Source organism: Callorhinus ursinus, unplaced genomic scaffold, assembly GCF_003265705.2.
Source record: "Callorhinus ursinus isolate GAN/ISIS: 27379988/994484 unplaced genomic scaffold, GSC_fseal_2.0 scaffold73, whole genome shotgun sequence".
In the NCBI taxonomy this organism is placed as follows: Eukaryota; Metazoa; Chordata; class Mammalia; order Carnivora; family Otariidae; genus Callorhinus; species Callorhinus ursinus.
In genome coordinates, this window is record NW_027397135.1 from 5,920,019 (window position 1) to 5,944,574 (window position 24,556).

Here is a 24,556-nt window from a genome sequence, read left to right on the forward strand (position 1 = left end):
GGGGCGGGAAGGCCCGAAGCCTCTTTCCCTAGCTAGCTCTGCGTCCCAAAGCCCACTTCCTGCATTCATCGACTAAGACAGACTGACCTGAAAATCACTAACACCTACTAAGTGACCTCAGGAGAAGCCTAAGCTAAGTTTCTGTCACAAAGGAACTGCAATTTTAGCTCATATACTATTCTTTCTAGATCATATTTTCCCCTCCATGAGGATAGCTATCAATTCAAAGTAGCCATTCCCATACGCAACCACTTGCTCTTAGATGCGTCACCTGCCTGAACAAGTAACTTGGTGGTGCTGCTAAAGCCGGCCTTCCCTCGCCGCAGATCTAAGTCTAGACAAGAGAGAGTCTGAAACGTCCTTTATGACATCCCAGAGCCGGGGCTGGCAAACTTTTTCTGAGAAGAGTCAGAGAGTAAATATTACCAGGTTTGCAGATCACACAGGGTCTGGTCCAACCTCTCAGCTCCACTGCTACCATTCAAAAACAGCCATAGTCAAGAAGCAAATAAATAGGCCTGGCACCATCATGTGCCTGGAAACTCTATCTACAAAAGCAGGCGGTAGCTGGATTTGAACCATGGGCTGTACTTCACCAAGCTCTGCTTTAGAGGAAGGCCTAACAGGAGGTCAGGGGTCTATGATGAGGGTTCCCTTCACCCTGTACTTTCTAGAAGGCAAATGTGGTTGAACAGATTCATTTTCCTCCAAGGCCAAACTCTGAAAGAGTCTTCTTAGGGTTCCGATCTCCCCATTTCATCATCAGCTAAATTAGAGGAATGGAAGATACGAGGTACTGAAAACGGACGGGGAAGTCAGGAGCTGGGAAGCATCATTCGTGTGTGGTTTTGTGTAGCGGGTGTTACAGCTCTGTGCTAGGCATCGTTCACTTTCAGAATTGGATGTCCAACTCTAGATACCCCATTACACCCAAGAATCCTGGCCTTCCATATTCATGACAAATGGTTGTCAAGTCTGGCTTGTCTGTTCTGAATTTTAATCTTGCTACGAGTTTGTGAAGCAATATTCTTGAATTTATACCTCTCATTCCCTATGGTGATCTGAAGCTAGTCCCCTGAGACTTTCCTCCGGCTGAACAGAGATGTGCCTCATTCCTCCTCTACCTTACAGCCCTGCAGATATGGGAAGACAACAATGGCTTCTCACCCCTGCTTTTCCCACTCGGGGACTTTGCTCCAGATTTCCCTCCTCCTCAGCACTCTTGGGAAGTCCGTGTGTGTGGCCTCCCTTCACAGAGATACCCTCCAGAAAGACTACCCCATCCAGCAACTCTTCCCGGTTTCCTGGTCCTGCGGCCGCCTCTTACAGTCTTACACTTGCTCATACTTGGGTGATGAATGAAGCGTTCTGTTGTTTCCCAGCACATTTTGTCTCTTTAAAGAATAATGTGTCATCTGAGAACAGCAGCAAACATTCTGCTTCCCATGGCTTCCCTTTAGTTCGTTACACTGAGAAATTCAGCAGGGAATGAAAGATGGATAAATGCTGCCGAAATTACTCACATTTCTGCGTTAACATCATATATCAGTTTTCAGGCGACGTTGGGGCTCCTGAGTGGCTCAGTTGGTTAAGTGTCTGCCTTCGGCTCAGGTCATGATCCCGGAGTCCCAGGATCAAGCCCTGCATCAGGCTCCCTGCTCAGCAGGGAGTCTGCTTCTCCCTCTCCCTCTGGCTGCCACTCTGCCTACTTGTGCTCCCTCTCTATCTCTCTGTCAAATAAATAAAACAATCTTTAAAGTTTTCAGCAGATGTAATTCACATCTTTTAAGTTTAATAACTAATATGACAGTTGAGCAATGGAAATGGAATCTCCAACTGCATCTATTAATAGTCGGGCTGACGGTAAATTCCTCTCCAGCTTGGACGAGGAAGTATTTTTCCTTGCTCGGGTCTCTCTCAGGTTTTAGTTTCTATCACATCGCGCTAGCCTATGAGAATTAGATTTGCTACTGAGTGCAGATATAGAATTCGGTTGTTGAACGACCATTTTTGGATTGGCCATGTTTGAGATTTAACCAGAGCAATGTCTTCTAAAAACATGAGTCTGTTAGAACAACAAACAAGAAAACACATCATTGCCATCCTTGCCTCGTTATTAATTATTAATCAACCAAATATGTAAGAATAACTCATACAGGCAGTTTACAAAACATATTTCATATCTTCCTTTGGAAAACTGCCTACCTTCAACTTTTATGTTTTTATCTTACTTACCATAGACATTTTATAATTCTCTTCTTTGTTAAGTTTTAAAAATTTTTTTATTGTTATGTTAATCACCATACATTACATCATTAGCTTTTGATGTAGTGTTCCATGACTCATTGTTTGTGCACAACACCCAGTGCTCCACGCAGAATGTGCCCTCTTTAATACCCATCACCAGGCTAACCCATCCCCCCACCCCCCTCCCCTCTAGAACCCTCAGTGTGTTTTTCAGAGTCCATCGGCTCTCATGGTTCGTCTCCCCCTCCAACTTACTCCCCTTCATTCTTCCCCTCCTGCTATCTTCTTCTTTTTTTTTTTCTTAACATATATTGCATTTCAGAGATACAGATTTGTTAAGCTTTTTTAAATAGCCTTCATGTTTAAATACACTGACTAAGGTGAACTGCTCCGCCATGATAAAAACTCCAGGCCAAAGAATACAGGAGTGGACTTCCTTATTGCTTAGTAAGAAACTATTTGATGTTTTTCTTGTGGGGACAATTAGAGACTAATCTCCGGGAGCCACATACACTGCTTTTGCTCATCAGTAGCATCCCTGAAAACGTGGGTCCTGTTAAGTGAAAAGGCATCCACCAGGATGCTCTGCAATGAAAGGAACCTCATGCATTTGCTTGTGATGTAAGTCTAGGAGACTCTTGGTAATTAAGGGAGAGGAGTGGAATGATGTGGCTGGAGCCAAGTCGCCGGGACTAGAAAACCCCTAAAAATGAAAGCTGCTTACCCCCATTATATGTCTAAGCACCAAATCCTGGCTCAACAACGCACTCCTGGAGATCAGAAACCTTTCTATTTGTCCTTGTGCCAGTCCTGGCTTCTCTGGCTGTCCCATTCCATCTGACAGAACATGTTGATGAAGATAAAGTCGTTCTTGGCAACCTGGGGCTCTGCATGTCCCTGCAAGGCCAGAGCTGTGTGAGGGTGGCATCCAATGGCCTTTAAATGGCCAGAGGCCTAGGCCCAGTGTCATGGACATATTTCAATTAAGTCAGTAATCTGTAATCTAAGGTCCTTGTTTGTTTGTTTGTTTGTTTCAGCTGACTATCTGGTTATTGAGGCCAGTAACCAGAGAAGTAAAAAACTGTAAGTGTGTGCTTCCTGGCTTTACCAAACTCATCCTTAAGCTGTTTATTCTGGCACATCATCAAATCTTTAGAAGGGGGTGGTGGTGGCCGCAGAAGGGTTACTCCTAAGGGGCTGTAGAAGTGCCTTTCAGTGAACTAATTTTTACTCTGTTGAACGGCCACTCAAGCCAGATTGTTTTCCTTGCAGCTGAGAAAGTTTTCTACACAAGCATTTCTTTGTAAGCTCAATTAACTTTTACAATAATTTGTGCTTTTAGTTTAAGAACTACAGATGTTATGTGGGTGGTGGCAAGGGTGAGGGGCTGGGGATGAGAGCATGAAGGAGTAAGGATGCAGAGGCCTCCCCCTCTGGAAAATGTGGCCACACTTCCTTTCATGGAAAAAGCACATCAATTTTTAGGATTACTAAAAAATTTAAATCGTGTGCAGAACTAGAGAAAGCTGCGGCAGCTTGGTTTGGGGGAGGCCAAACTGGGCCATCTCCCAGCTCCCCTCCCTCCTAATGAGACCCAGATCTTTGTGACAGGATTATCTGGAATTGTAATTTCATGCTTGGAAACAGTCCAAAAGTTGGGTAGCAGAACCCGGTCATTCAACAAATGCTCGCTCAATTTGCAAGAGAAATACAAAACCAAAAATATCAAATAACAATTATAAGTATTAATGTGCCAAAGGATAGAGGAACTCTTATTAACTTAATTAATTTTCACTGGGTATGGTTTTTGCCAGTAAAAATACACTTGCTTTTTCCCCCTACATCTATTCATTTATTATTGAGTGTTGATTTGAGGTTAAGTGGGGATGTTTGTGTTGTGCTGGATGTTTGTGTTATTTCATAAAACAGTTCCTAAATCCCACGATACTTGTCATATAATGAATGTTATATTCATTATACACTCATCCACTCACAAAGAAAAAAACATTTACAAAATGCTTTCGAGTTTACACTTGCAAATAATTTAGACTTTCTAATTCACACCTACTACACTTATTTTTTACAATACTTATTTTTTTACTTAATACTTATTTTTTAAAAAACCCTAATTAGGAAATTACTGAGACTCAAGCCACCAGAATGAAAAGCCCCTTGTAATCTCTGTCCACGTGTAACTTCCGTGCCAGTAGGTTAATCAGTGCCAGCTCAGAAAACGTTCCCCTTACTCATTCAGCCAGCAGGTATTGACTGAACACCTTACTGACAGGCATGGTGGCCAAGTGCGTGGAGGTCAGCCATGGGGGCAGAAAGTTACCCTACCTAAGCCCATGGGATTCAGCTCTGGACGCCTGCCTGTGAAGGACCGGGTGGTGTCACCTGAGCAAATTACTTCTTGTGGAGCCTCACTTGGCTCATGGGGCGGTCATAAGGGTTAAGATGTTAATATCTGCAAAATAGTGTCTGGCTCCCATAAGCCTTCATCATCATCAGTGCCATCACTTCAGTGTCCGCGTGCGCCAGGCAACACTCGAGGTCCAGGGATGTGCCCAGATAGGACTGACCTTGTTCCTGCCTCATGAAACTTACATCCCAGTGGGGAAGACAGGCGTTCACCAAATGCGGTATGGAATTACAGTTGTGATCATGGCTGTGTGGATGCTTCTAGAGTGTAGAAGCCTGACCCGGTCTGAGAGGTCGTGGCAGGATTCCTTGAGGAATGGCCATTCAGCGGAGCTCTTAAGGACAAGAGGAGCTTAGCAACGTGTGTGGAGGAGTTTGGGGGGCGTGACGGATGGTGGTGGTGAAAGGCTCCCTGGCTGAAAAGAAATCCAGTAGAGAGGAAGCTGGGAAAGAACAGGGAGCTGGGAGGCAGAGGTGCCAGGTGAGGGGCTTGTTGCTAAGGGTTTTGATTCCATTTTAAGGGCAGTAAGAAACCACTGGCAGGTTTTAAACAAGGAGGAACCTGCCTTACAGTGTGTTTTTATTTATTTTTTATTTTTTTCTCAAAGATTTTATTTATTTATTTATTTGAGAGAGCGAGAGAGCGCACAAGCGGGGGGGAGGGGCAAAGGGAGAGGGAGAAGCAGACTCCCCGCTGAGCAGAGAGCCTGACGTGGGGCTCGATCCCAGGACCCCAGGATCATGACCTGAGCCAAAGGCAGCCGCTTAACCGACTGAGCCACCCAGGCGCCCTAGACTGTGTTTTTAAAATACCTGCTGCTTTTTAGAGAAGGACCTAGCTGGCGCCCAGAAGTGGGCATGTCTGTAAGAGTGAAACAGGAGAGATCCCTGTGGTGACAGAAATCTTGCGTTGCCGTTCAGATCCTGGTTGTGATATCGCAACATGTTCCCATCAGGGGAGACTGGGTAAAAGGTACGTGGGACTTCTCTGTATCATTTCCTACAGCAACAGGTGAATCTACACTTTCCTTAAAACAAAGGTTTAATTACACAACTTGTTTAGAAGTACACGCTGTAAGGCAGAGGTCTCACAAAGAACAGTCATCCCTAGGTAGGTGTTGGCTTTGTGGAAAGAGCTAACACAATGCAGGAGCCCTCGGTACTATTGGCAATGAGTGAACTTGGCTCCTGGCAGTGCCCTGGTGACAGGCGACTCTTCCCCTCGAAGTGGGATGGACAGAGTAAAGCATAGTAGCTTATAATTTTCAAACACTGTGACTTTTTTCTTGTAAAGATAGATGTCATTTTTTAAAGCATGGGGTTTCAATGGTACATTCTTGGTTTATGACTAAGAATTATTTTTTTCAATGCCACGCTGCATGTTGATAAAATTAAATAATCTCCCCCTTCTAACTTAAAAAAAAAAAAAAAAAAAAGGTCTTGCCACCACATGGAGAAGCGAGTGTGGTCTCCAGAGGAGGGTAGACAGAACAGTGAGGTGGCTGCACAAGTCTCTGAGCGTGGTCTGCAGACTAGCAATGTTGGCCTTGCCTGGGAGCCTGTTAGAGATGGGGAGTCCTGGGCCTCCTCACAGACCCCCAGTATCAGAATCTGCATCTTCACAAGCTCTCCAGGAGATGCCTCTGCACTGAGCTTTCCAAGCACCGGAATGATGAAAGGGTCATAGACAATCCTGACAGGTATTAAGGGGTTTGAATCAACAGAACTGGGGATGGCTCAGTTATAGAACTATAAAAGAGTGTCAGGAGCCATTATCTTTTCAGGTAAAAATCTGGAATGTTCCAGCAGCAGGAACATCAAAGGCCTAGATTGTAGGGGAAGACTTTAGTTCAGTCTGTCCAGGGCAAGAAGAGCTGACATTCTTGGGTAGTGCTTGGTCTCCCCACTAGAACTGTGGAGAAGAGCAGTGCACCCAAGGGACAACCATGTGCTGCTGGCTCCTCACTGTTCTGTTGGGTTCAAGTCAGCGAAGTGCATTGCCCATGACGGGTCCATCCTTTGCTTCAGTTACACCCTGTCCAAACCCACATAAGACAATGCAGATTTCATCAAGATCCCACGATCCCTGGTATTCACAAAGGGTCCCCTATAATTTTTCAACCATAGCTTACAACCAAAGAATATCATAAATACCCCCATAATTCAGGGCTTAAACTGGAAATTTTGAAAATCTGAAAATTTAACAACATAGTCAAGGAAGTCTCTGAAGCCTTGCTTGGTCCATATATGTCGTATTTAGCCTCTGTTTTGAATGGTTTAGTCAGTTTCATGCCTGATGTTTACAAAACCTGGTAGAGATGGGGAACACATTGATATCGATAAAACATGCTGAAACACAGCTTTTAGATCTGAAGTAGTATGGGATGTCACAAGGACATTTCGTACCAATAGCACAAGGGGAAAATATGGACAAGTCTGGGCATTTTAAAAGCATGAATGATCTAGAGCAAAGTTTTTTCCTGTAACTTAAGCTATAGCTCTCTTGCTCATATCCCTATTCATGCACGCACAAGCACGTGCACACACACATGCACACATATGCACACTGCCCTCCACACATACACATACATGCAGCTTTAATTCTCTGTTTGAGCTGGGACACGTCTGATGCTCCAGTCTTTTATTCCATTTCCCCCACATTTTGATCCCTGTGTCTTCTATTGAAGGCTTTCCTTCTCAAAAACAGCATCTCGAATTCACATTTACATCAGTGAGACACTGCAGTTCTAAAGCTCCTCTTCCAAAGCCTCATGAAATGAAGCACATGATAAATATGAGATGAAACTCCTCAAGATGTTGCCTGCAATTGTTTGTATACAAGTAAACTCTGAACACATTTTACAAGTAGGTTCACTTCAACTATGAAGAAATACATTTTCCCAGACTCTATATTAAAAGGGAAGTAAAGACCAAAAAACTAATAAGAATACATCCTTTCTGGAGCATATAATCTGGAGCAAAAATATAAACTATTTTTAGTTAAGTTTTCTTTATATTTGTTTATAAAAGGAATGATTGTGCTAATTAAGTAAATTTTGAACATTAATTTCTTCATTGCTTGAGCAGATATTTATGTGCCCAAGAATGCCTCTTTTACTCCTTGGTTTCACCGCCATGTCCCCATTAATTCATGAATTAATCTACACTTACTAGGTCACACCAGGAAGGATCTATAGCCACATTTTTTTCCAGACAAGAAATTTAAGATGAAACTGTTAAAACAGAGGAACCAATATCTTTTACAGCAAGCCAGTAGACTAAAAAGGAATTTGTGACCTAGTCTTATGATTTTTGCTGATCATAGATTAGCCTAGTCATCATTCTAAAATAGCCTAACATGTGGATTATTTTAAGGCGCTCTTTGCACCGAAGGTGTGCAACTGTAGACTACTAATTAATTAACCAATAGATTTATCTCTTCATCACTTGAATGCAAGACACTGCATTGGCTCCTGCCCCAAAGGAACTCCATCAATGACAGAGACAGAGTGGGACATGCTGGAAAAGAAGTTAAAACAAGCACGCACACTGCTGGTTTCCAGCTAGGAGAGGCCAGAGGGCACTTAACAACAAAGCTTCCTAAGGGATGCGATGCTTGAGCTGTACCTTGCAGCTGTGCAGAGGAAAAGAAGGGAGAAAGCAGAGGAACAGAGCATGGAAAGACCCATGTAAAGAAGTGGAGGCAGGAGGAAGACACAAGCAGCTCGGCTGATGAGTCGGATCAGAGAATGGCTGCCCTCTAGGTGAGCCAGACTCTGACTGGAAGGGAGGGAGGGTGCAGGAGGCTGGGCAGGAGGCTTTGCAGGGCTGGGGCAGTGACAGGGGAGGGGGAGCCACCTGCCTGAGGATGCAGCCTTACCCAGGAGCTGCTGGATGAAAATTCACGCTATCAAAGGCTAGGGGTGTCTGTGGTCTGGCGAGCCAGAAGCCAGGCTGACAGCAGGGAAGAAGGGGGTGTGAGCGAAACATGTCTGTCTGAGGTTGCAGAGGGGGAGAGAGACTTCTGGGTGTGGGAGGGTCTCAAAGGGCTCTTTGGGAGGAGAGTCCTCTGGTGAGTTTAGGTTTGATTCATGAAGACTATCGAAGTAAACTTATTTCTCCCAGAAAGTGGACTCAGATCCACCCTCTGAATCTTTCTGGATAGTAAAGCTCCCCTAATGGGGATTAAAGAGACTCAAATGGTCGGAATTGACTTTTCAAAAAGATCAAATAATATGTCGATTTCATTTTTAAACATTTCATTGCGGTGAGACACTTAACACGAGACCTGTCCTCCTAACAAGTTCCGAGTGCACAATACAGCCTGACTTGATGGAATCGGACAGCAAGGGGCCCCCTGCACTGAACAGATCCTAACAGGAGGCTCTCCATTCCCCAGTCAAGGTCACCAGTCACATCAGGATGACAAATATACTTGTTAGATGACTGAATTAATTACAGCACACACTTGATTACATCACATAAATGCCTTTTTTATTGTGGGAAGGGGAGGTTCTTCTAATATTAAGTTCAATTAACTGAAGGTATCCAGGAAAGCTTGGTAATCTAAAGCGGAAGAGAAAAACCACCCATTATGCTGCAGAGCTGTATTTCTAGTCTGTTTTTAATGGTAATTCTCTGAACCAGGAGTTCTGTGGAAAGAAAGAAGTCGAAGCGGCTGTGTTTGGGCAGGGGGATGGAGAGGAAGACAGCAACAGAGAGCATGGCTCCCGCCAGCTGGTTATTAGGACACATGAAATCTCTAGACGGGCAGGGCTTTTTTGTTCTTCCTGTCAAGGAAAACACAAAGAAGCCTAAGACATTCCTCTAATGGTCAAGCCATTACCTGAGAGGCAGGGAAACAGAGGATACCATTGAGATGACATATCTGTCTTGCTCCAGGTCTGGGGGAGGAGTCATACACTCTGTTGGCACCTCCGCGGTTCAAAATGGCTTCCGAAAGAGCAGAAGCAAGGAAAGGGGAGGGAGCAACTTTTTCCCGTGAATACCTGCTGCAGATTCACTTTCCCTTTGGTATCAGAGTTTTATCCCAAAGCGACTCACGGCCATAAACATCCAAGCACTCAGAGGTTTGAACTCTGTGGGCTTTCCTAAGAGGACAGCGTGAAGGATTTTTGTTTTAATGTTCCATCGGGGGCTTCATTACCCTGCAGTCTGAGACATTTCCCTGTGTCGTAACACTTGGATCTGGTTCATGCAATCTTCCCCGCTTTCAAAACAGATGACCTCTCACTAGAAGATTCACTTATCTCTTTCCCCCTGGCCCTGTAAACCAGTCCAGCAAAGCCTTAACTTACAACAAACAGGCAATTCACTCTACCAGAAAACACAGTTATCTAATCTCCCAAAAATGACACCTGGCAAGTTTCTAACCATAATGCCATTTGACTCGTTTCCATCAACATTTCTTCTCTCAAGCAATATTAATAATGCCTTTTACGTCTGAAGGCGCTGTAACCAGTGGAAAATAAAATAATAATATTACACAGCCGGATGAAGAGCCTCCACTCCAAGTGAGTGTTTGAAGATGTGTCAACAATGTTCCAAGGAGAACGAATGGGCTCCTGCATAATTCGTCAAATGTTTATTGGGCCCTGGATACGTGCCAGGTCCTGGGCTTGCTGCTGGAGGTACAAATGGTCTTTGTCCTCATGGACAGGGTAGTCTAGGAAGGAAGACAGACACCAAATACTGCAGGTGAATATTTCTCACACCACCATTCACTAGCCGATTAAAAGGGAAAATGAGTATCTGCCTTTTCAGATGGGTCATTTCCACATAAATATGTCCTCATCGTTGTCAGACATTCTTTTTCCTACGAAAGTGAATGATTTTCGAATGAAAGAATGGAAATGATTATGTGTCAAACCAAGAAAGTAGTTCCTTTTGCCATTAATCACGCTGCTCAACATCCATGTAGTGAGCTGAGTTTTTCATACCGAATACCAGGAAGTAGACACGAATCACAAATAAGCCTTCTTTGGCCATCTATGTGGAGACAGACAAGCCAGGCTGGAGGGCGGGGACCTGTAGTGTGCTCTCAGAAACGCCAGGAGCTCATCCTGTCCATGGCCCTCCTGCCAGGGAGCACGGCACCTGAACTCACAAGAGAGACAGCAATGTGAGAGAGACACTGGGAAAGAACAGCCCATTCTGGCCCGGGTGGATGGCCCTGGGTCCATTCAGGCTGGCAAGAAACAGAGAGATTCCCCACTTGTATCCAGCCACCCAATTAGAACACTGACCTCAGCAATATCTGTACATCCGGAGCTCCTTAGACCACTTCTCAAAGCCTGATGAACACTTAAATTGCCCAGGATTTTGTTACAATGCAGATTCAGAGACTCCCGGGGAACCTGAGAGTCTGCATTTCTAACAAGCTCCAGATGAAGCTCATTACGGGAGGAGTTAGGGAGATGATTAGCTGGGAGCCTTATACGGCTCACCGATTGCAACAGTGTCCTTCCGACAGGAGAGCCTGCCAAGGACACGAACAAGGAGAGACCTCAAGGAGACAGAGGAACCAGGACAGGGAGAGGGCCCCAAGGCAGAAGACAAAAGCAGATACCACGTTGTCATATCCTGCAACAGATCTCGCAGATGAAGAGGGAAAGGCATGTGCTAGATTTAGCTCCAGAGTGACTGTAGTGGCAAATTCTTTGAACCTTTCTCAGGTGAGTTACAGTGGAGTGGCCAGAACAGAGATTATATTAGGAAGAAATTCAGACATTGGATAGGAGGAGAAAATGCACCGTGGTATTCTCTACTCACAACATCTGCTGGGATAACATCATGAAGTTCTAGTTTCCCAGCATGAAACAGCTGCTGGAGAAGTACAACTTCAGAGCCCATTATTTCCATATATTTCCCCCAGCTTTACTGAGGAAAAATTGGCAAGTGAAAAGTATCTATACTTAGGGGCGCTTGGGTGGCTCAGTCGGTTAAGTGTCTCTGCCTTCGGCTCAGGTCATGATCCCGGGGTCCTGGGAGCGAGTCCCGCATCGGGCTCCCTGCTCAGCGGGGAGCCTGCTTCTCCCTCTGCCTCCCTCTCTGTCTCTCATGAATAAATAAAAATCTTTAAAAAAAAAAAGTGTACATATTTAGGGTGTACAATGTGACGATTTAATATATGTAGGCGATGTGAATGATTACCACAATCAAGCTAATGAACATGTCCATCACCTCACAGTTAGCTTTTTGTGGGGAGCAGCGGGGGTAAGAACACTTAAGATCTACTCTTCTGGCAAATTTCAAGTATATAGTACAGTATTATTAACTATAGCCACCGTATATTTTTTAAACACTTGAAAGGCTGTGTTGGTATCAGGCACTTACGTCAGATCCTACTGTGTCAAAGAACAGGAGGGTCTGACTTCCCCTTCAGAGTCTGTAACGTCACTCTGTTAGATCTCATGGGAAAGAGATGTGTAGACCATGATACTGTGTGTGGACACTCAGTGCATCACAGTTAACACTGGAATTGTAAAATGAGCAGTGGGGATGGGGGTGGGGGACAGTCGTTTCAGGCTTCTTTGATCCCCTGATGGACCCCTATTCTCTTCTCCTTGACTTTGGAGGAAAGGTAGGATTTGTTAAAAATAAAAATATCTTTGCAATGTATTTTTAAAGTTAAACTCTAGCTTTACTTAAAAAACTCGAGTTGGAGTTTTTTAAGTGACATGACTCGACCAATTTTCCTGACAGTTTTGGTACTGGGAAAACACGCGTGGAGGCCTTCTAATCTGTCACTTCAATATTCAGTCCTCCCTGGGAGCCTTCCAGAGGGACCAGCCAGACTCCCAGCCTGGTTGCAGTGGCCATGACTCAGGCTATGGCTGTGGATGGCTGATTTACTTGTCTGTGTGTCCACTGAATGTGAGATTTCTGGAGTGCAGGCCCGGTGTCTACTGGACTTGCTACAGCCCATGCCTTGTTGGTCACTGACGCACGGAGGGAGGTTGATGACTGATACACGTTTGCTGGATGACTAATCCAAAGGTGATGAGTCTTCTAAGCAGCAGGGAGTGAGCACGTTGGTGTGGTTGGGATGCTCTTCCCGCCCTGGGTTTGGATGGCCTCCTCAGTTACTTACTGGCCCTACACTCCAGCATTTCTGCTTGAAACCTGAAGGGATAACTTACTTCTGGCTAAGTTTTTTTTTTTTTTTTTTAAGATTTTATTTATTCACTTGAGAGAAAGAGAGAGCAGGGGGAGAAGCAGATTCTGTACTGAGCCTGACGCAGGACTCGATCTCACCACCCTGAAATCATGAGCTGAGCCAAAATCAAGGGTCCGAGGCTTAACTGACAGAGCCACCTGGGTGCCCCACTTCCTGCTAAGCATGTTATGAAGACAAATGAAGGATTCATTAACAAAAATTCAACTTGCGTGACTTTTAAAGCTACCGATAATATAAGGGTACAATTGAAATTTTTTCAAGTTTTTATTTAAATTCAAGTTGGTTAACATACAGTTTAATGTTAGTTTCAGGTGTAGAATTTAGTGATTCAACACTTCCATCCAACACCCAGTGCTCATCACAACAAGTGCCCTCCTTAATCCCTGTTACCTATTTCACCCATCCCCCCACCCACCTCCCCTCCAGTAACCCTGTTTGTTCTCTACAGTTCACAGTCTGTTTTCTGGTTTACCTCTCTTTCTTTGTCCCCCTATGTTCATCTGTTGTATTTCTTAAATTCCATGTATGTGTGAAATCATATGGTATCTGTCTCTCTCTGACTGACTTAACGTTGCTTAGCATACTACTCCCTAGCCCCATCCACGTTGTTGCAAATAGCAATATATCATTCTTTTTGACGTCTGAGTAATATGCCATTCTCTCTATATATCACATCTTCTTTATCCATTCATCAGTCGATGGACATTTCCATAATTGGCTCTTGTTGATAATGCTGCTATAAACATAATGGTGCACGTTTTCCTTTGAATGAGTGTTTTTATATTCTTTGGGCAAATACCCAGTAGTGTAATTGCTGGATCATAGGGTAGCTCTATTTTTAACTTTTTGAGGAACCTCCAAACTGTTTTCCAGGGGGGCTGCACCCGTCTGCATTTCCACCAACAGTGTAAGAGGGTTCCATAAGGGTACAATTAGAATGCAGTTCTAACAGGGATTTACAGATGTAGAGTCTGGATGGTGCCCGTCCATATTTAGGTCCTGTTGTTCTTCTCCTTTCTCCAGGTCCTAGGTCTGCATAGACCCTAACCTCCGACTCCCTGGCACTAGCACGGAGGTCCTGACTCTAATACCTGCTCAGTTTTCCTGTCTGCAAAATCCAATCTTTTGAAATTTCCAAGACCTCAAACATACTTTATCAGTGGTTTTCTGCAGCCACCGTATCACTCACAAGCACAAATACGCACCAATGGGAACCTTAAGAGACAAGAGTTTCCTTCACACTCTGTTGACGGCATTCTGCAAAATGCTTACGGATGAGTCTGAGAAATCAGTCTGCAAACGACTCATAGCGAGATGCCTGCTGGGGCTCCTCTGGGTTATTCTATGGAGCTCTTCCAGTTAGGGCAGGGCCCCGTTCCCGGAGGGCTTTCGCGGCTCCTTCAGAGCCCTTTCTCCAGGCCTGCCCTAGCTCTCCTAGGACTGAAATGTCCCCCTTCCTCCCCCCCGCCCCCAGCCACTGCAGCAGCTCTGCCCAAAAGTTCTTCCGTTTAGATGAGCTGCCTTGTTTGTTTTTTGCAGCTTAACTGTAACATGCTTCCCAAATGTGGGAGTTAGAAAGTATGGGTTTTCCCAGAGGAAATGCTCCTCTCTTCTAGTTTGCACATCTTTCTTTGGATACTCTGATAGATCACATCACTCCCATCCACTCAACAGCCATTTACTGATCTAAGAAGGTAGCCAGAAAACCTTTAACCATACTCTACCTATCCCACTCTATAAACCATTTGAATCAAAACAGCAGATCATTTCCCTCTGAAGTTGACTTGCTAAATGATCAAGTTATTGATATGGGAGGTGTATACCGCAATCTTTTAGGGTTTATTGAGAGCAACTGATTAATTACACTAACTGCAGATGTCAGAAGTAATTTTCCACTTCATTATCACTTAAAATCAGATCCATGGGGGACCCTGGGTGGCTCCTTCGGTTACGCATCTGCCTTCGGCTCAGGTCATGATCCCAGGGTCCTGGGATCGAGCCCCGCGTCGGGCTCCCTGCTCCGCGGGAAGCCTGCTTCTCCCTCTCCCTCTGCTTCTTCCCTGCCTGTACTCTCTCTGACAAATAAAATCTTTAAAAAAAAAAAGAAAATCTGTTGGGAGGAGGGTATAAACAACAAACCATTACTGACTCTAGCCTGCCTTAGGGCTTTGCTGGTTTTAGACATTATGTCATTTAATCTTCACTCAATCCCGTCCTTTATTTTAATTTTACCAAACAAGAAACCAAGGTTTAGAGACACTCAGTTGACAAAAGGCAGAAGCAACATTCAAGCCCATTTCTGCCTGACTCCATACACACTCATACGCTGTTCAAGGACCCATGCTGCCTCCTAGGTTTGAAAGACTGTATTTATGAATTTAAGAAAATTAATTAATTTTTAAGAAGGCTGATTAATATTCATTTTCGTCATTAGATTTCCAGGGAGCCCACTCATCAGAAGAGCTAAAATGAAAAAGTCAGACAATACAAGCCTTGGGGAAGGTCCAGAGCCACTGAGACTTCTAAACACTGCAGGTGGAATAGAGTTTGCTAAAACCACTTCGGAAAACTTTTTGGGAATATCTACTAAAGCTGAGCAAATTCATACCCTAGGACCCAGCATTCCACAATAGGTACCCCACTGTGGCATACAAAAGCACACCAAGAGACACATGTGATGATATCACAGTCTCATAACTGCAAAAGAAGAGAGATCTGTCTCCCCAAATATCTGTCTATGGTAGAATGGATAAACACTTTGTGGTCTTCCCTTAGAATGAGCTGTACACCTAACAATGAGCGAAACAGTTACATAGAACATCATGGACATGCCCTTCAACAGACAAATGGATAAAGAAGATGGGGTCCATATATACAATGGAATATTACTCAGCCATCAGAAAGGATGAATACCCACCATTTGCATCAACAGGGATAAAACTGGAGGGGATTGTGTTAAGTAAAATAAGTCCAGCAGAGAAAGTCAATTATCATATGGTTTCACTTATTTGTGGAACATGAGGAACAGCATGGAGGACGTTAGGAGAAGGAAGGGAAAAATGAAGGGGGGGAAATTGGAGTGGGAGACGAACCATGAGAGACGATGGACTCTGAGAAACAAACTGAGGGTTCTAGAGGGGAGGGGGGTGGGGGGATGGGTTAGCCCGGGGATGGGTATTAAAGAGGGCACGTTCTGCGTGGAGCACTGGGTGTTATACGAAAACAATGAATCATGGAACCCTGCATCAAAAACCTAGTGATGTACTGCATGGGGACTAACACAATAAAACTAAATTTAATTTAAAAAAAAAAGAACATCATGGACAGAACTGAACACACAAGGTTGAGTGAAAGAAGTCAGACACATGAGGGTACATATTGGATGATTCCACTTATACAAAATTCAAGAACAGTCAAAGCTAACCCATAGAGTTTGCATCAATGTTAGCGATTACTGTATCCCAGATGGAGACTCAAAGACCGAATCTGGATGCTGGTTACAAAGGGAGGTTTGGTTAGTGAAATGTGTCCAATTGCACACTTTTGATCTGTGGACTTTCCTGACTTTATAGTATCCTTGAATTGAAAATTTACTTGACAAAATTCTAGGAAAGCTGTCTGGTGGAAGAGAATCCCGTGTCAGGAATTCAGGGTTTCAGAATGGAGTTGTGCATGGGGCTCGACAGGAGGAAGGGGGAGGCCAGAACAATGTGATCTGGCTCAGGGCCCTCACAGCCCCTCACTAAGTTACCTGCAGAAGATGAAATGCTTGGTATAACTGGACTCCTTCTGGAGGGCTTCCCAGCGGGGCGGTGGGGTACTGAGTATAGCATAGGCTCCAGAATCTCAATCACCTGCCTTAGAGGACAAGCAGACTGAATGAAATGCCTGAGTTCTTCCAGAGCCTGATATCAGGGGATCAACTGTGCTGCCAAGTCTTCCTTTTCCTATGGTAATCTTTTTTTTTCTAGCATAATTAAGATACATTTTCAGGTGTCAAACAAATAAGGTTATAACAGTAACTACGGACCCACGTGTTTTGCCCCCTATTCCTAACTGAGTAAGCTAATAAAAAACACTGAATCTTCACTTAGGAATATTTCTGTTTCCAACTTCAGATGCTTATCCATGTTACTTGGGAAGTGTGTGTGTGTGTGTGTGTGTGTGTGTGTGTGTGTGTGCAGGGCCCTGGGATCATGACCTGAGCCGAAAGCAGATGCTTCACCGACTGAGCGACCAAGGCGCCCCCATAACCTGTTGTCTTTTAAAATGTAAAATTATAACAATACATGATTGCTCTGAGGATTATAAAGTTTACTGATGTCATTCTCCGTTCCAGCTCTGCAATCAGGGGCCAACCCAACCAGCTACCCAGCAAAGACACTGGCATGTCATGGATTCAGACAGCAGAGGGATGGGCACACAGTAAGTTCTCCATGTAATTGACAGGACTGTTGTACAGAAATTGCCAGGTCAGTATTTGTTCAAAGCTCCATAGCAGCAACCTAATCTTCTGCAGGAAACTTCTGGGTGACAGGGAAGCCTGTGGTGGGGGGCATCCCTGCTGTTCCAGCAACCCCATGCCAAGGTGCTGATGGATTCCCAACAGTCTCCACCTTTGAGAAGGCTTCCAGGAAACCCTGGAGACTGGAGGTCTGTGAGTCACTCTCCCATTCCTGACTGATTATAGAATCAATCTCGTGATTGATAAGAGATAAGGCTCTATCATCTCCCTAACTCTTCCCATAATGAGCTTCATCTGGAGCTTGTTAGAAATGCAGACTCTCAGGTTCCCCGGGAGTCTCTGAATCTGCATTGTAACAAAATCCTGGGCAATTTAAGTGTTCATCAGGCTTTGAGAAGTGGTCTAAGGAGCTCCGGATGTACCGATATTGCTGAGGTCAGTGTTCTAATTGGGTGGCTGGATACAAGTGGGGAATCTCTCTGTTTCTTGCCAGCCTGAATGGACCCAGGGCCATCCACCCGGGCCAGAATGGGCTGTTCTTTCCCAGTGTCTCTCTCACATTGCTGTCTCTCTTGTGAGTTCAGGTGCCGTGCTCCCTGGCAGGAGGGCCATGGACAGGATGAGCTCCTGGCGTTTCTGAGAGCACACTACAGGTCCCCGCCCTCCAGCCTGGCTTGTCTGTCTACACATAGATGGCCAAAGAGGGTTTATTGGAAGATAGAAGAGTTAAAATCTTAGGTAATGATAAATAGAACCTTTTTTTTTTTTAGAGATTTTTAAAATTTATTATTTAAAAAAAATTTATTTGAGAGAGCATGAGAAGGGGGTGGGGCAGAGGGAGAAGCAGACTCTCCAACTGAGCAGGGAGTCCGACGTGGGGCTCGATGCCAGGACCTTGGGATCATGACCTGAGCCGAAGACAGACGCTTAACCGACTGAGCCCCCCAGGCACCCCTTGTTTATTTACTTTAGAGAGAGATAGAGAGAGCACGAGCAGAGGGGAAGGGCAAAGGGAGAGGGAGAGAATCTCAAGCAGACTCCACACTGAGTGTAGAACCCAACGTGGGGCTCAATCCCACGACCCTGAGATCGTGACCTGAACTGAAATCAAGAGTCGGTCCCTTAACTGATTGAGCCATCCAGGCACCCCAATAGATATAACTTCTTAAATGTGATACAGGACAATGCATATTTGTCAAATAGAATTTATTAAATAGCAACCACTGATGGAATATTTGCTTTATGCTGCCAGTATGCACGATGGCTCAGCAGTAATCCTGGCAGGTAAAATCCTTCTTTGCAAACCTAGCATGGGGTTAAAAGAGATCATGCCTGTAAAGTGTCTAACACACTTCTGTTGTACTTTTGTCTAAGTAGAGTCTTGGTGATATTTTAGCTTAAGGCATTTTTTTTGCAATCATCTTAATTTTTCATGTGAACTTAAAGAATTATAAATAAGATGGCGATGTTTCATTATTTCTATGCAACCTCCTTCTCTCAAAAGCAGATATTTTGCATAGGTTGTAACACTGTATTTCATTGTTTGGGAATTCCAGAGGAAAAAAAAAACCCACAAACGCACATTTTAATACTTCCAGTCTATTGGACATGGATACTATAAAAGAGAATGGATTCTCCGATTCCATCAAAGCCAATGGTTTCTTGAAAGTTAAAAAAAGTAAAAATTTAGGTTTCTTAAAAATAGCCTTTTTAAAAAATCGTAAAATGTCCAATATTAAGGAACTATTAAATAAATTACTGCACATAAAGTTGAGTCCTCCAACAATCATGTATCTCTTAAAAATATTAAATGGCATAGAAAAATCTCAGCATATACTTGTCAATGAGTAAAAATCATGATACACACTAACATGTTAGTAATGGTGTCTCTGGATAACAATATACGTGTGGTTATTATTTACTACATCATGCTTTTCTACATTTTTCTAATAATCCCGAATGGCCATGTCTTAACTTTTTAAATCAAAGAGAAGGTAGTAAGTGCAGAGAAAAAGGATCGAAGATATTAGTAGCACATTTCTGGAGCAGAGTTTCCTACCCTGGATCCACGGTAGAGTCCCTGGGAGCTTTCCAAGCAGTGCTCAGACCAAGGAAACCAGAATGTTAGGGTGGGGTCTGGGATTTGGTCACAGCTCCCTAGGTAGTCCCAGGGCCACTGCAGTAAAGCGTGTGTTCTTGCTTTCTGGAGGTCTGTGGACATTTGAACAGGACTCGAACTTACATCCAAAAATCACAGAGTCCAAACAGCCCTCCCTGCTTCTTAGCAAATCACCTTGGGGTCTTTGTCAAAACTACATATTCAGGGATATGTCTTTAGAATGGAAGCTCTGTGAACGTCCGGGGCAAGAATGTTGAACAAAAGCTGGATTTCTGAGCCACGTTTTTGGGTCAATAGTGAATGTCATCGAAGCTTTCAATGAATTTCCCTTTATTGATTTTTTTTTTAGATTTTATTTATTTATTTGAGAGAGAGAGAGTGCATGAGAGGGGGTAGGATCAGAGGGAAAAGCAGACTCCCCACTGAACAGGGAGCGGATGAGGGACTGGATCCTGGGACTCCAGGATCATGACCTGAGCCGAAGGCAGACGCCTGAGCCACCCAGGCGCACCCCCCTGCACTTACCGATTTCTTATTGGAGGAGGCCCATCAAAAAAAATATTGGGAATGTGGGGAGAAGGTGATTTACTTATCTACAGGACAAAAACATAATGCTTATATATACCAAAGACTTTCCCCACTATTTCAGGGGTAACATGCAACTAAAATCACCATCCTGTAAACACATGGGGAAAGTGAGAGCTCTCAGGTGTTTTCAACTGTGTATTTCACTTGGAAAATAAGGAAATTGCCTGGGCGCTAGTGATTTGACTAGGAAATATTTTTACGGGATTGACATGTTTCCTGAATGCTTACTATACATTAAGCACGTACACTATCATTCAGTCATCCATGGGATGGAGTTAGTAGTGGTGATCAGCATTGTCTCACTATTAGTCAGAATGTGTATGTAATGAGTTGTTCTAATGCGGTGAACTTTCTATTTAACTGGAGGTTGAGTTATGAAACCTCTTTCCAACTTGACTTTTTTTTTGTTTTTTTAAAGATTTTATTTATTTGAGAGAGAGAGAGAGAGAGAGAGAGCACAAGCAGGGGCAGTGACAGGCAGAAGGAGAAGCAGACCCCCGCTGAGCAGGGAGATGACACGGGGCTGGATCCTGGGACACAGAGATCATGACTTGAGCCAAAGGCAGACGCTTCACCGACTGAGCCACCCAGACACCCCTCCTACTTGACTTCTGAAACACTTTCTGTGGTACCCAGGAGGCACTGTTCCACCTGTCCAGTCTTCTTCATGCTTGTGCTTCCAGGGTCTGGTCAGTTTCTCACTTTTCACTCTTCAGAGTGTCCTGGTTTGGATGGAAAATTACATGGGACATCCGGATTCTCTCTAGCATAATTTTATCTCCCTTTGATGACTATCTCAAGCTCTCCGTCCCATCGTATGAGACCAAGGCTGGAATCTGCGTACTTCCACAGCTGTGGTGTGACTGGAAGGCTCTGGGGTATGATGAGCAGTGTGCCCCAGGTAAGGAGTGAAAAGCGAAGGTCAAGAGACAACACCAATGCTGCATCTTCCACTGAGTGCCCGTGTGACCTTGGCCAGTTTCAAAAGCCCCCGTGGACAGCAATTTCAGAGCTTCTCCAAGGATCATGAAGATACCATATTTTAAATAGTCTTCACACCCCTTGTTTCTTTTTTCTCAATTCTAATAGCAAGCCTGAGAGGCACTTAGGAAAACCCTCTCCCTTTTCAGGTGAGGCTACTGATGCACAGACGGGGCGGCCTGGCTTTCTGATTGGGACTTGCTGTAGCCCTTCCTCCCTGCTCCCTCCCCGCAATCTGCCACAGAGCCTGCCAGGGAGCCCCCAGGATCTGAGGCCATGTCTAGACGATGCTAAAGCCGTTGATTGAAAGTGACAACCCCCAGCTAATCATCTGTTTGTTTTGACCCCAAATTACGGGTTTGAGGATAGACCCCTCCTACCAGCTGCCTCAGTCGCCTGGTTGTTGTGCTCCCACGGTTGGCCCGAGATTCCGTCCCCCGCGACGCGGGGCACCAATGTCTTTGCTGCACTGGGAGCACGGAAGTGCCAGGATGAAGGAAGAACACTGAGAAGGAGCCATCAAAACATCATGACTGCACCACCCTTACAATCGTGTGGACACCGACATGAATATCCATAAGGTGCAGAGGAAAGGAAATTATCACTCTGGGAAGGTGTTTTTCTTAGAAAACTGGGGAGTCAGCTGGAGGGCACAGACTAAATTCTTGTTCCTCCTGTGCTGGTTTTTTTTCCAGCCTGAGAGAGAGTCCATAAAAGGCAGCTTCTGGGCATCAGGCAGAATGGTCTTTGCTGCCCGACAGCCTCCGAATGTCGGGCGCGGATCAGCTGGAGAGCCCGGGGGTTGGCACCAGTCACCTGGTTCTAGTTAGAGTTCTAGCTGTCAGGCATCATTAGCATGAGACCTCAAGCCCATCCCTCAACCTCTCCCAGCTCCTGTATCCCCACCCTAACCTCAGCCCCGGGCTGGTCTCAAGTGAGGTGAGATAACGTAGACAAGCATTTTGCACAATGCCTGGCACCGAGGAACATAGAATCAGGGGCATCCCATTCACCTCCTTCCTGTTTTAAAACCGTTTCCTTTCACTGGCACCATCCCAAGCCCTCCTCAATGTGCTATTTATCTGGTACGTGCCTGGTGGGCTGCTAACATGAAAGACCAGGTCTTTTATGGGAGAGCGCTCTACCATAAAGGGCTCCAAAATGCTTCTCAGGTTCATGCTCATCTATTTTGATCTTATCTTAATTTAACTGATTTACCTGAACTCAGTCACTCCTGAGGTAAAGCCCAGCTCACTGACACAAGGCAAGGCATTCATTTCTGAAGGATTTCATCCGATCTGGATAGGTAACAATATTTTAAGGATTTTTAGACCACCTGTGGGGCAAATTTAAACCTACAAATGCATTCATCGCTGCCCTTTATTCAGGAAGGCGGACAGGTCCTGCCCGGATCCTGTCCGATTCAGTGGTCACTGAAAGGCTCAGGAAACTTAAAGCCAAGTCTAATCAAAAAAAAAAAAAAGGTGTGAGGGTTAAAAAAAAAAACAAAAAACCACACACACACACAAAAACTGCAGCAAGCAAGCAAGATGAAACCTGCCTAGTTGGGTAGCTGCTCTGAAACCGGTTACTGTGGATTGCAAATCATACCCTGGTTGATGGAGCCCAAACCACAAACTGTCTAAAGAATGAAGCCAAACACTTGAGTTCTAGCGCACTTTGCTGTAAGATGCGAGTCGGTGGAGTTAGAGGCCCGAGCAGGGCAGCCCAGAGGCCCGCACCACTTGATACCCTCACCCGGCTGGCAGGATTTCTTGGGAAGAGAGCAGTCAGCTGTCTGCTAGCATTCAGCGATTCCAAATCCAATTTCTATGGTTTCTGAATCAGTTCCTGGGATATAAATGGAAGGGGGGGGAAAAGCAACAATGATGCTTCCAAGAATAAAAGCAGTGCATGTCTGGAAATCCCCCAAAACTCCACTCACTGGAAGGAAGCTTTTCTGAAGGCACTTGAATCCCCTTCATTTCTGCATAGTGTCAATGGAAAATGAAATCACTCCCTTCTTGGCTTTGAAATGCTTCTCCAGCTACTTCACACCTGGGCCCAAGATCTGCCAGGGGCCAGCTGGGCATTGTGCAGTCTGATGGCGGATGGCCAGCAGAGGCAGGAGAAAGGAAAGCGGAGCTAAAATCGGTCCCAAATAAAGTCTGAAAAGCAATACTTGAAATTCAACTTCCGGATACGAACAGGAAGCAGTGTGGAAGCCCAGTAATTACAAGATAGAGAGCTTGCCTGGGTCCTTGATTCTGTTCACGCAGATAGAGTCTCTGCAGAATTTCTTGGTTATAGATATGTGTTCATCGAGCTATAAATAATTTCATAATCTGAAGACATTTAAGATGTAACACAAAGGCCTGTAAATCATTGAGGTTGGTGCCAATGGAAACCTTGGGTTGTGCCCAATCTCTCTGCCTGTCTTTCTTGGGGGTGTAGGGCAAGGTTGGGGGGGCCTGTACAACGCCGAGGGACTGTCCCCGGAAGGTCGGGCAGGCTTGGCTGCAGTGGCCCAGACACACACTTCGGTTTTGTTACCTACTGGGATTCGTGGTGATCAATTCACAGAGACATCTATCTCTAGACCCCTTATCTCTCACTTTGGCTACATTCCTAGGAAAGTTTAAAACTTCTCGTCCTCGCTCTCTGGCATTTCTCACAACATTCATGTGAATCTTCTCCCCTACCTCCTTCCGCAACAGAATCTTATAATGATGGTATTGTACCTCTTAACGACATAGTTCATATTATTGTAGCCTACATTTTTCTATCCTTTAAAGCCCCCTAATGTACTTTCACATTTGTTTATCTAGATAACCTTGTTCAGTACGGAGAGGAAACTTCTTAGAGGTCGTGCACAGCCAACCCCAGAGTAGGCCCCAGGGTTTCCACTTTCCTCTGCAGTTCACAGGAGAACTATTTTGGTACTTATTAAAAAAAAAAAAAAAAAAAAAAAAAAAGAATGGCATTATATGTCTGTTTTTATTTGTTGAAAGGCCAAACAGACCTCTTTGTCATGCAAATAAACAAATGGCCACGGTCCTAGGGTCAAAGAATTGACAGACTATGTCCTCTGAGACCAAAGTTTACACCTCAGCCAAGAGGAAGTATCGCTTTAAAGTCTAAAAGGAATTAAGCCTCTCTGCAAAGGTAATATTCTGACTAACAATGACTCATATGGGAAAGAGAGAAAGATTTTGAATTACTGCTTCAGGACCTGTCTTGTCTTGCTTTCTGCTTGGTCTCTCCAACCAGTGAGCAGCGAGCACTGTGCTTTGTGCCTCAGACAGGCCCCTGGTCGTTGTGAAGGCTGCACCTCAAGGGCAAAATCAGCCTGAAGTTACGGTTACCGGGGAACACATCCCAATGTCTGAAGACCTTTCATTCCTCTAGAAGATCTTCCAACCCCCCTCACAATCTTCCCCACATGAACATAAGCGTCCAGTTTAACTACAGTAAAACTTGATACTTGGGAAGAATCTGAGCCCTTGTAAATACCTTTTGTTTGGATGACATCAAT

General features: G+C 44.6%; 1 protein-coding gene across 4 annotated transcripts in view; it reads right to left on the reverse strand.

The window, feature by feature from the left end:
• EGFR (epidermal growth factor receptor) overlaps positions 1-24,556 on the reverse strand; it is a 200,647-nt gene that overhangs the window by 72,824 nt on the left and 103,267 nt on the right. The window contains exon 1 of one of the 4 annotated variants that reach the window (XM_073886884.1): positions 1,524-1,676. The exons of the other annotated variants lie outside the window; for them this stretch is intronic. Coding sequence (XP_073742985.1) covers positions 1,524-1,542 — 19 coding nt within the window. The 5' untranslated portion in view covers positions 1,543-1,676. Of the gene's footprint in view, positions 1-1,523; positions 1,677-24,556 lie in introns of those variants that run through there. 4 annotated transcript variants of the gene reach the window in all.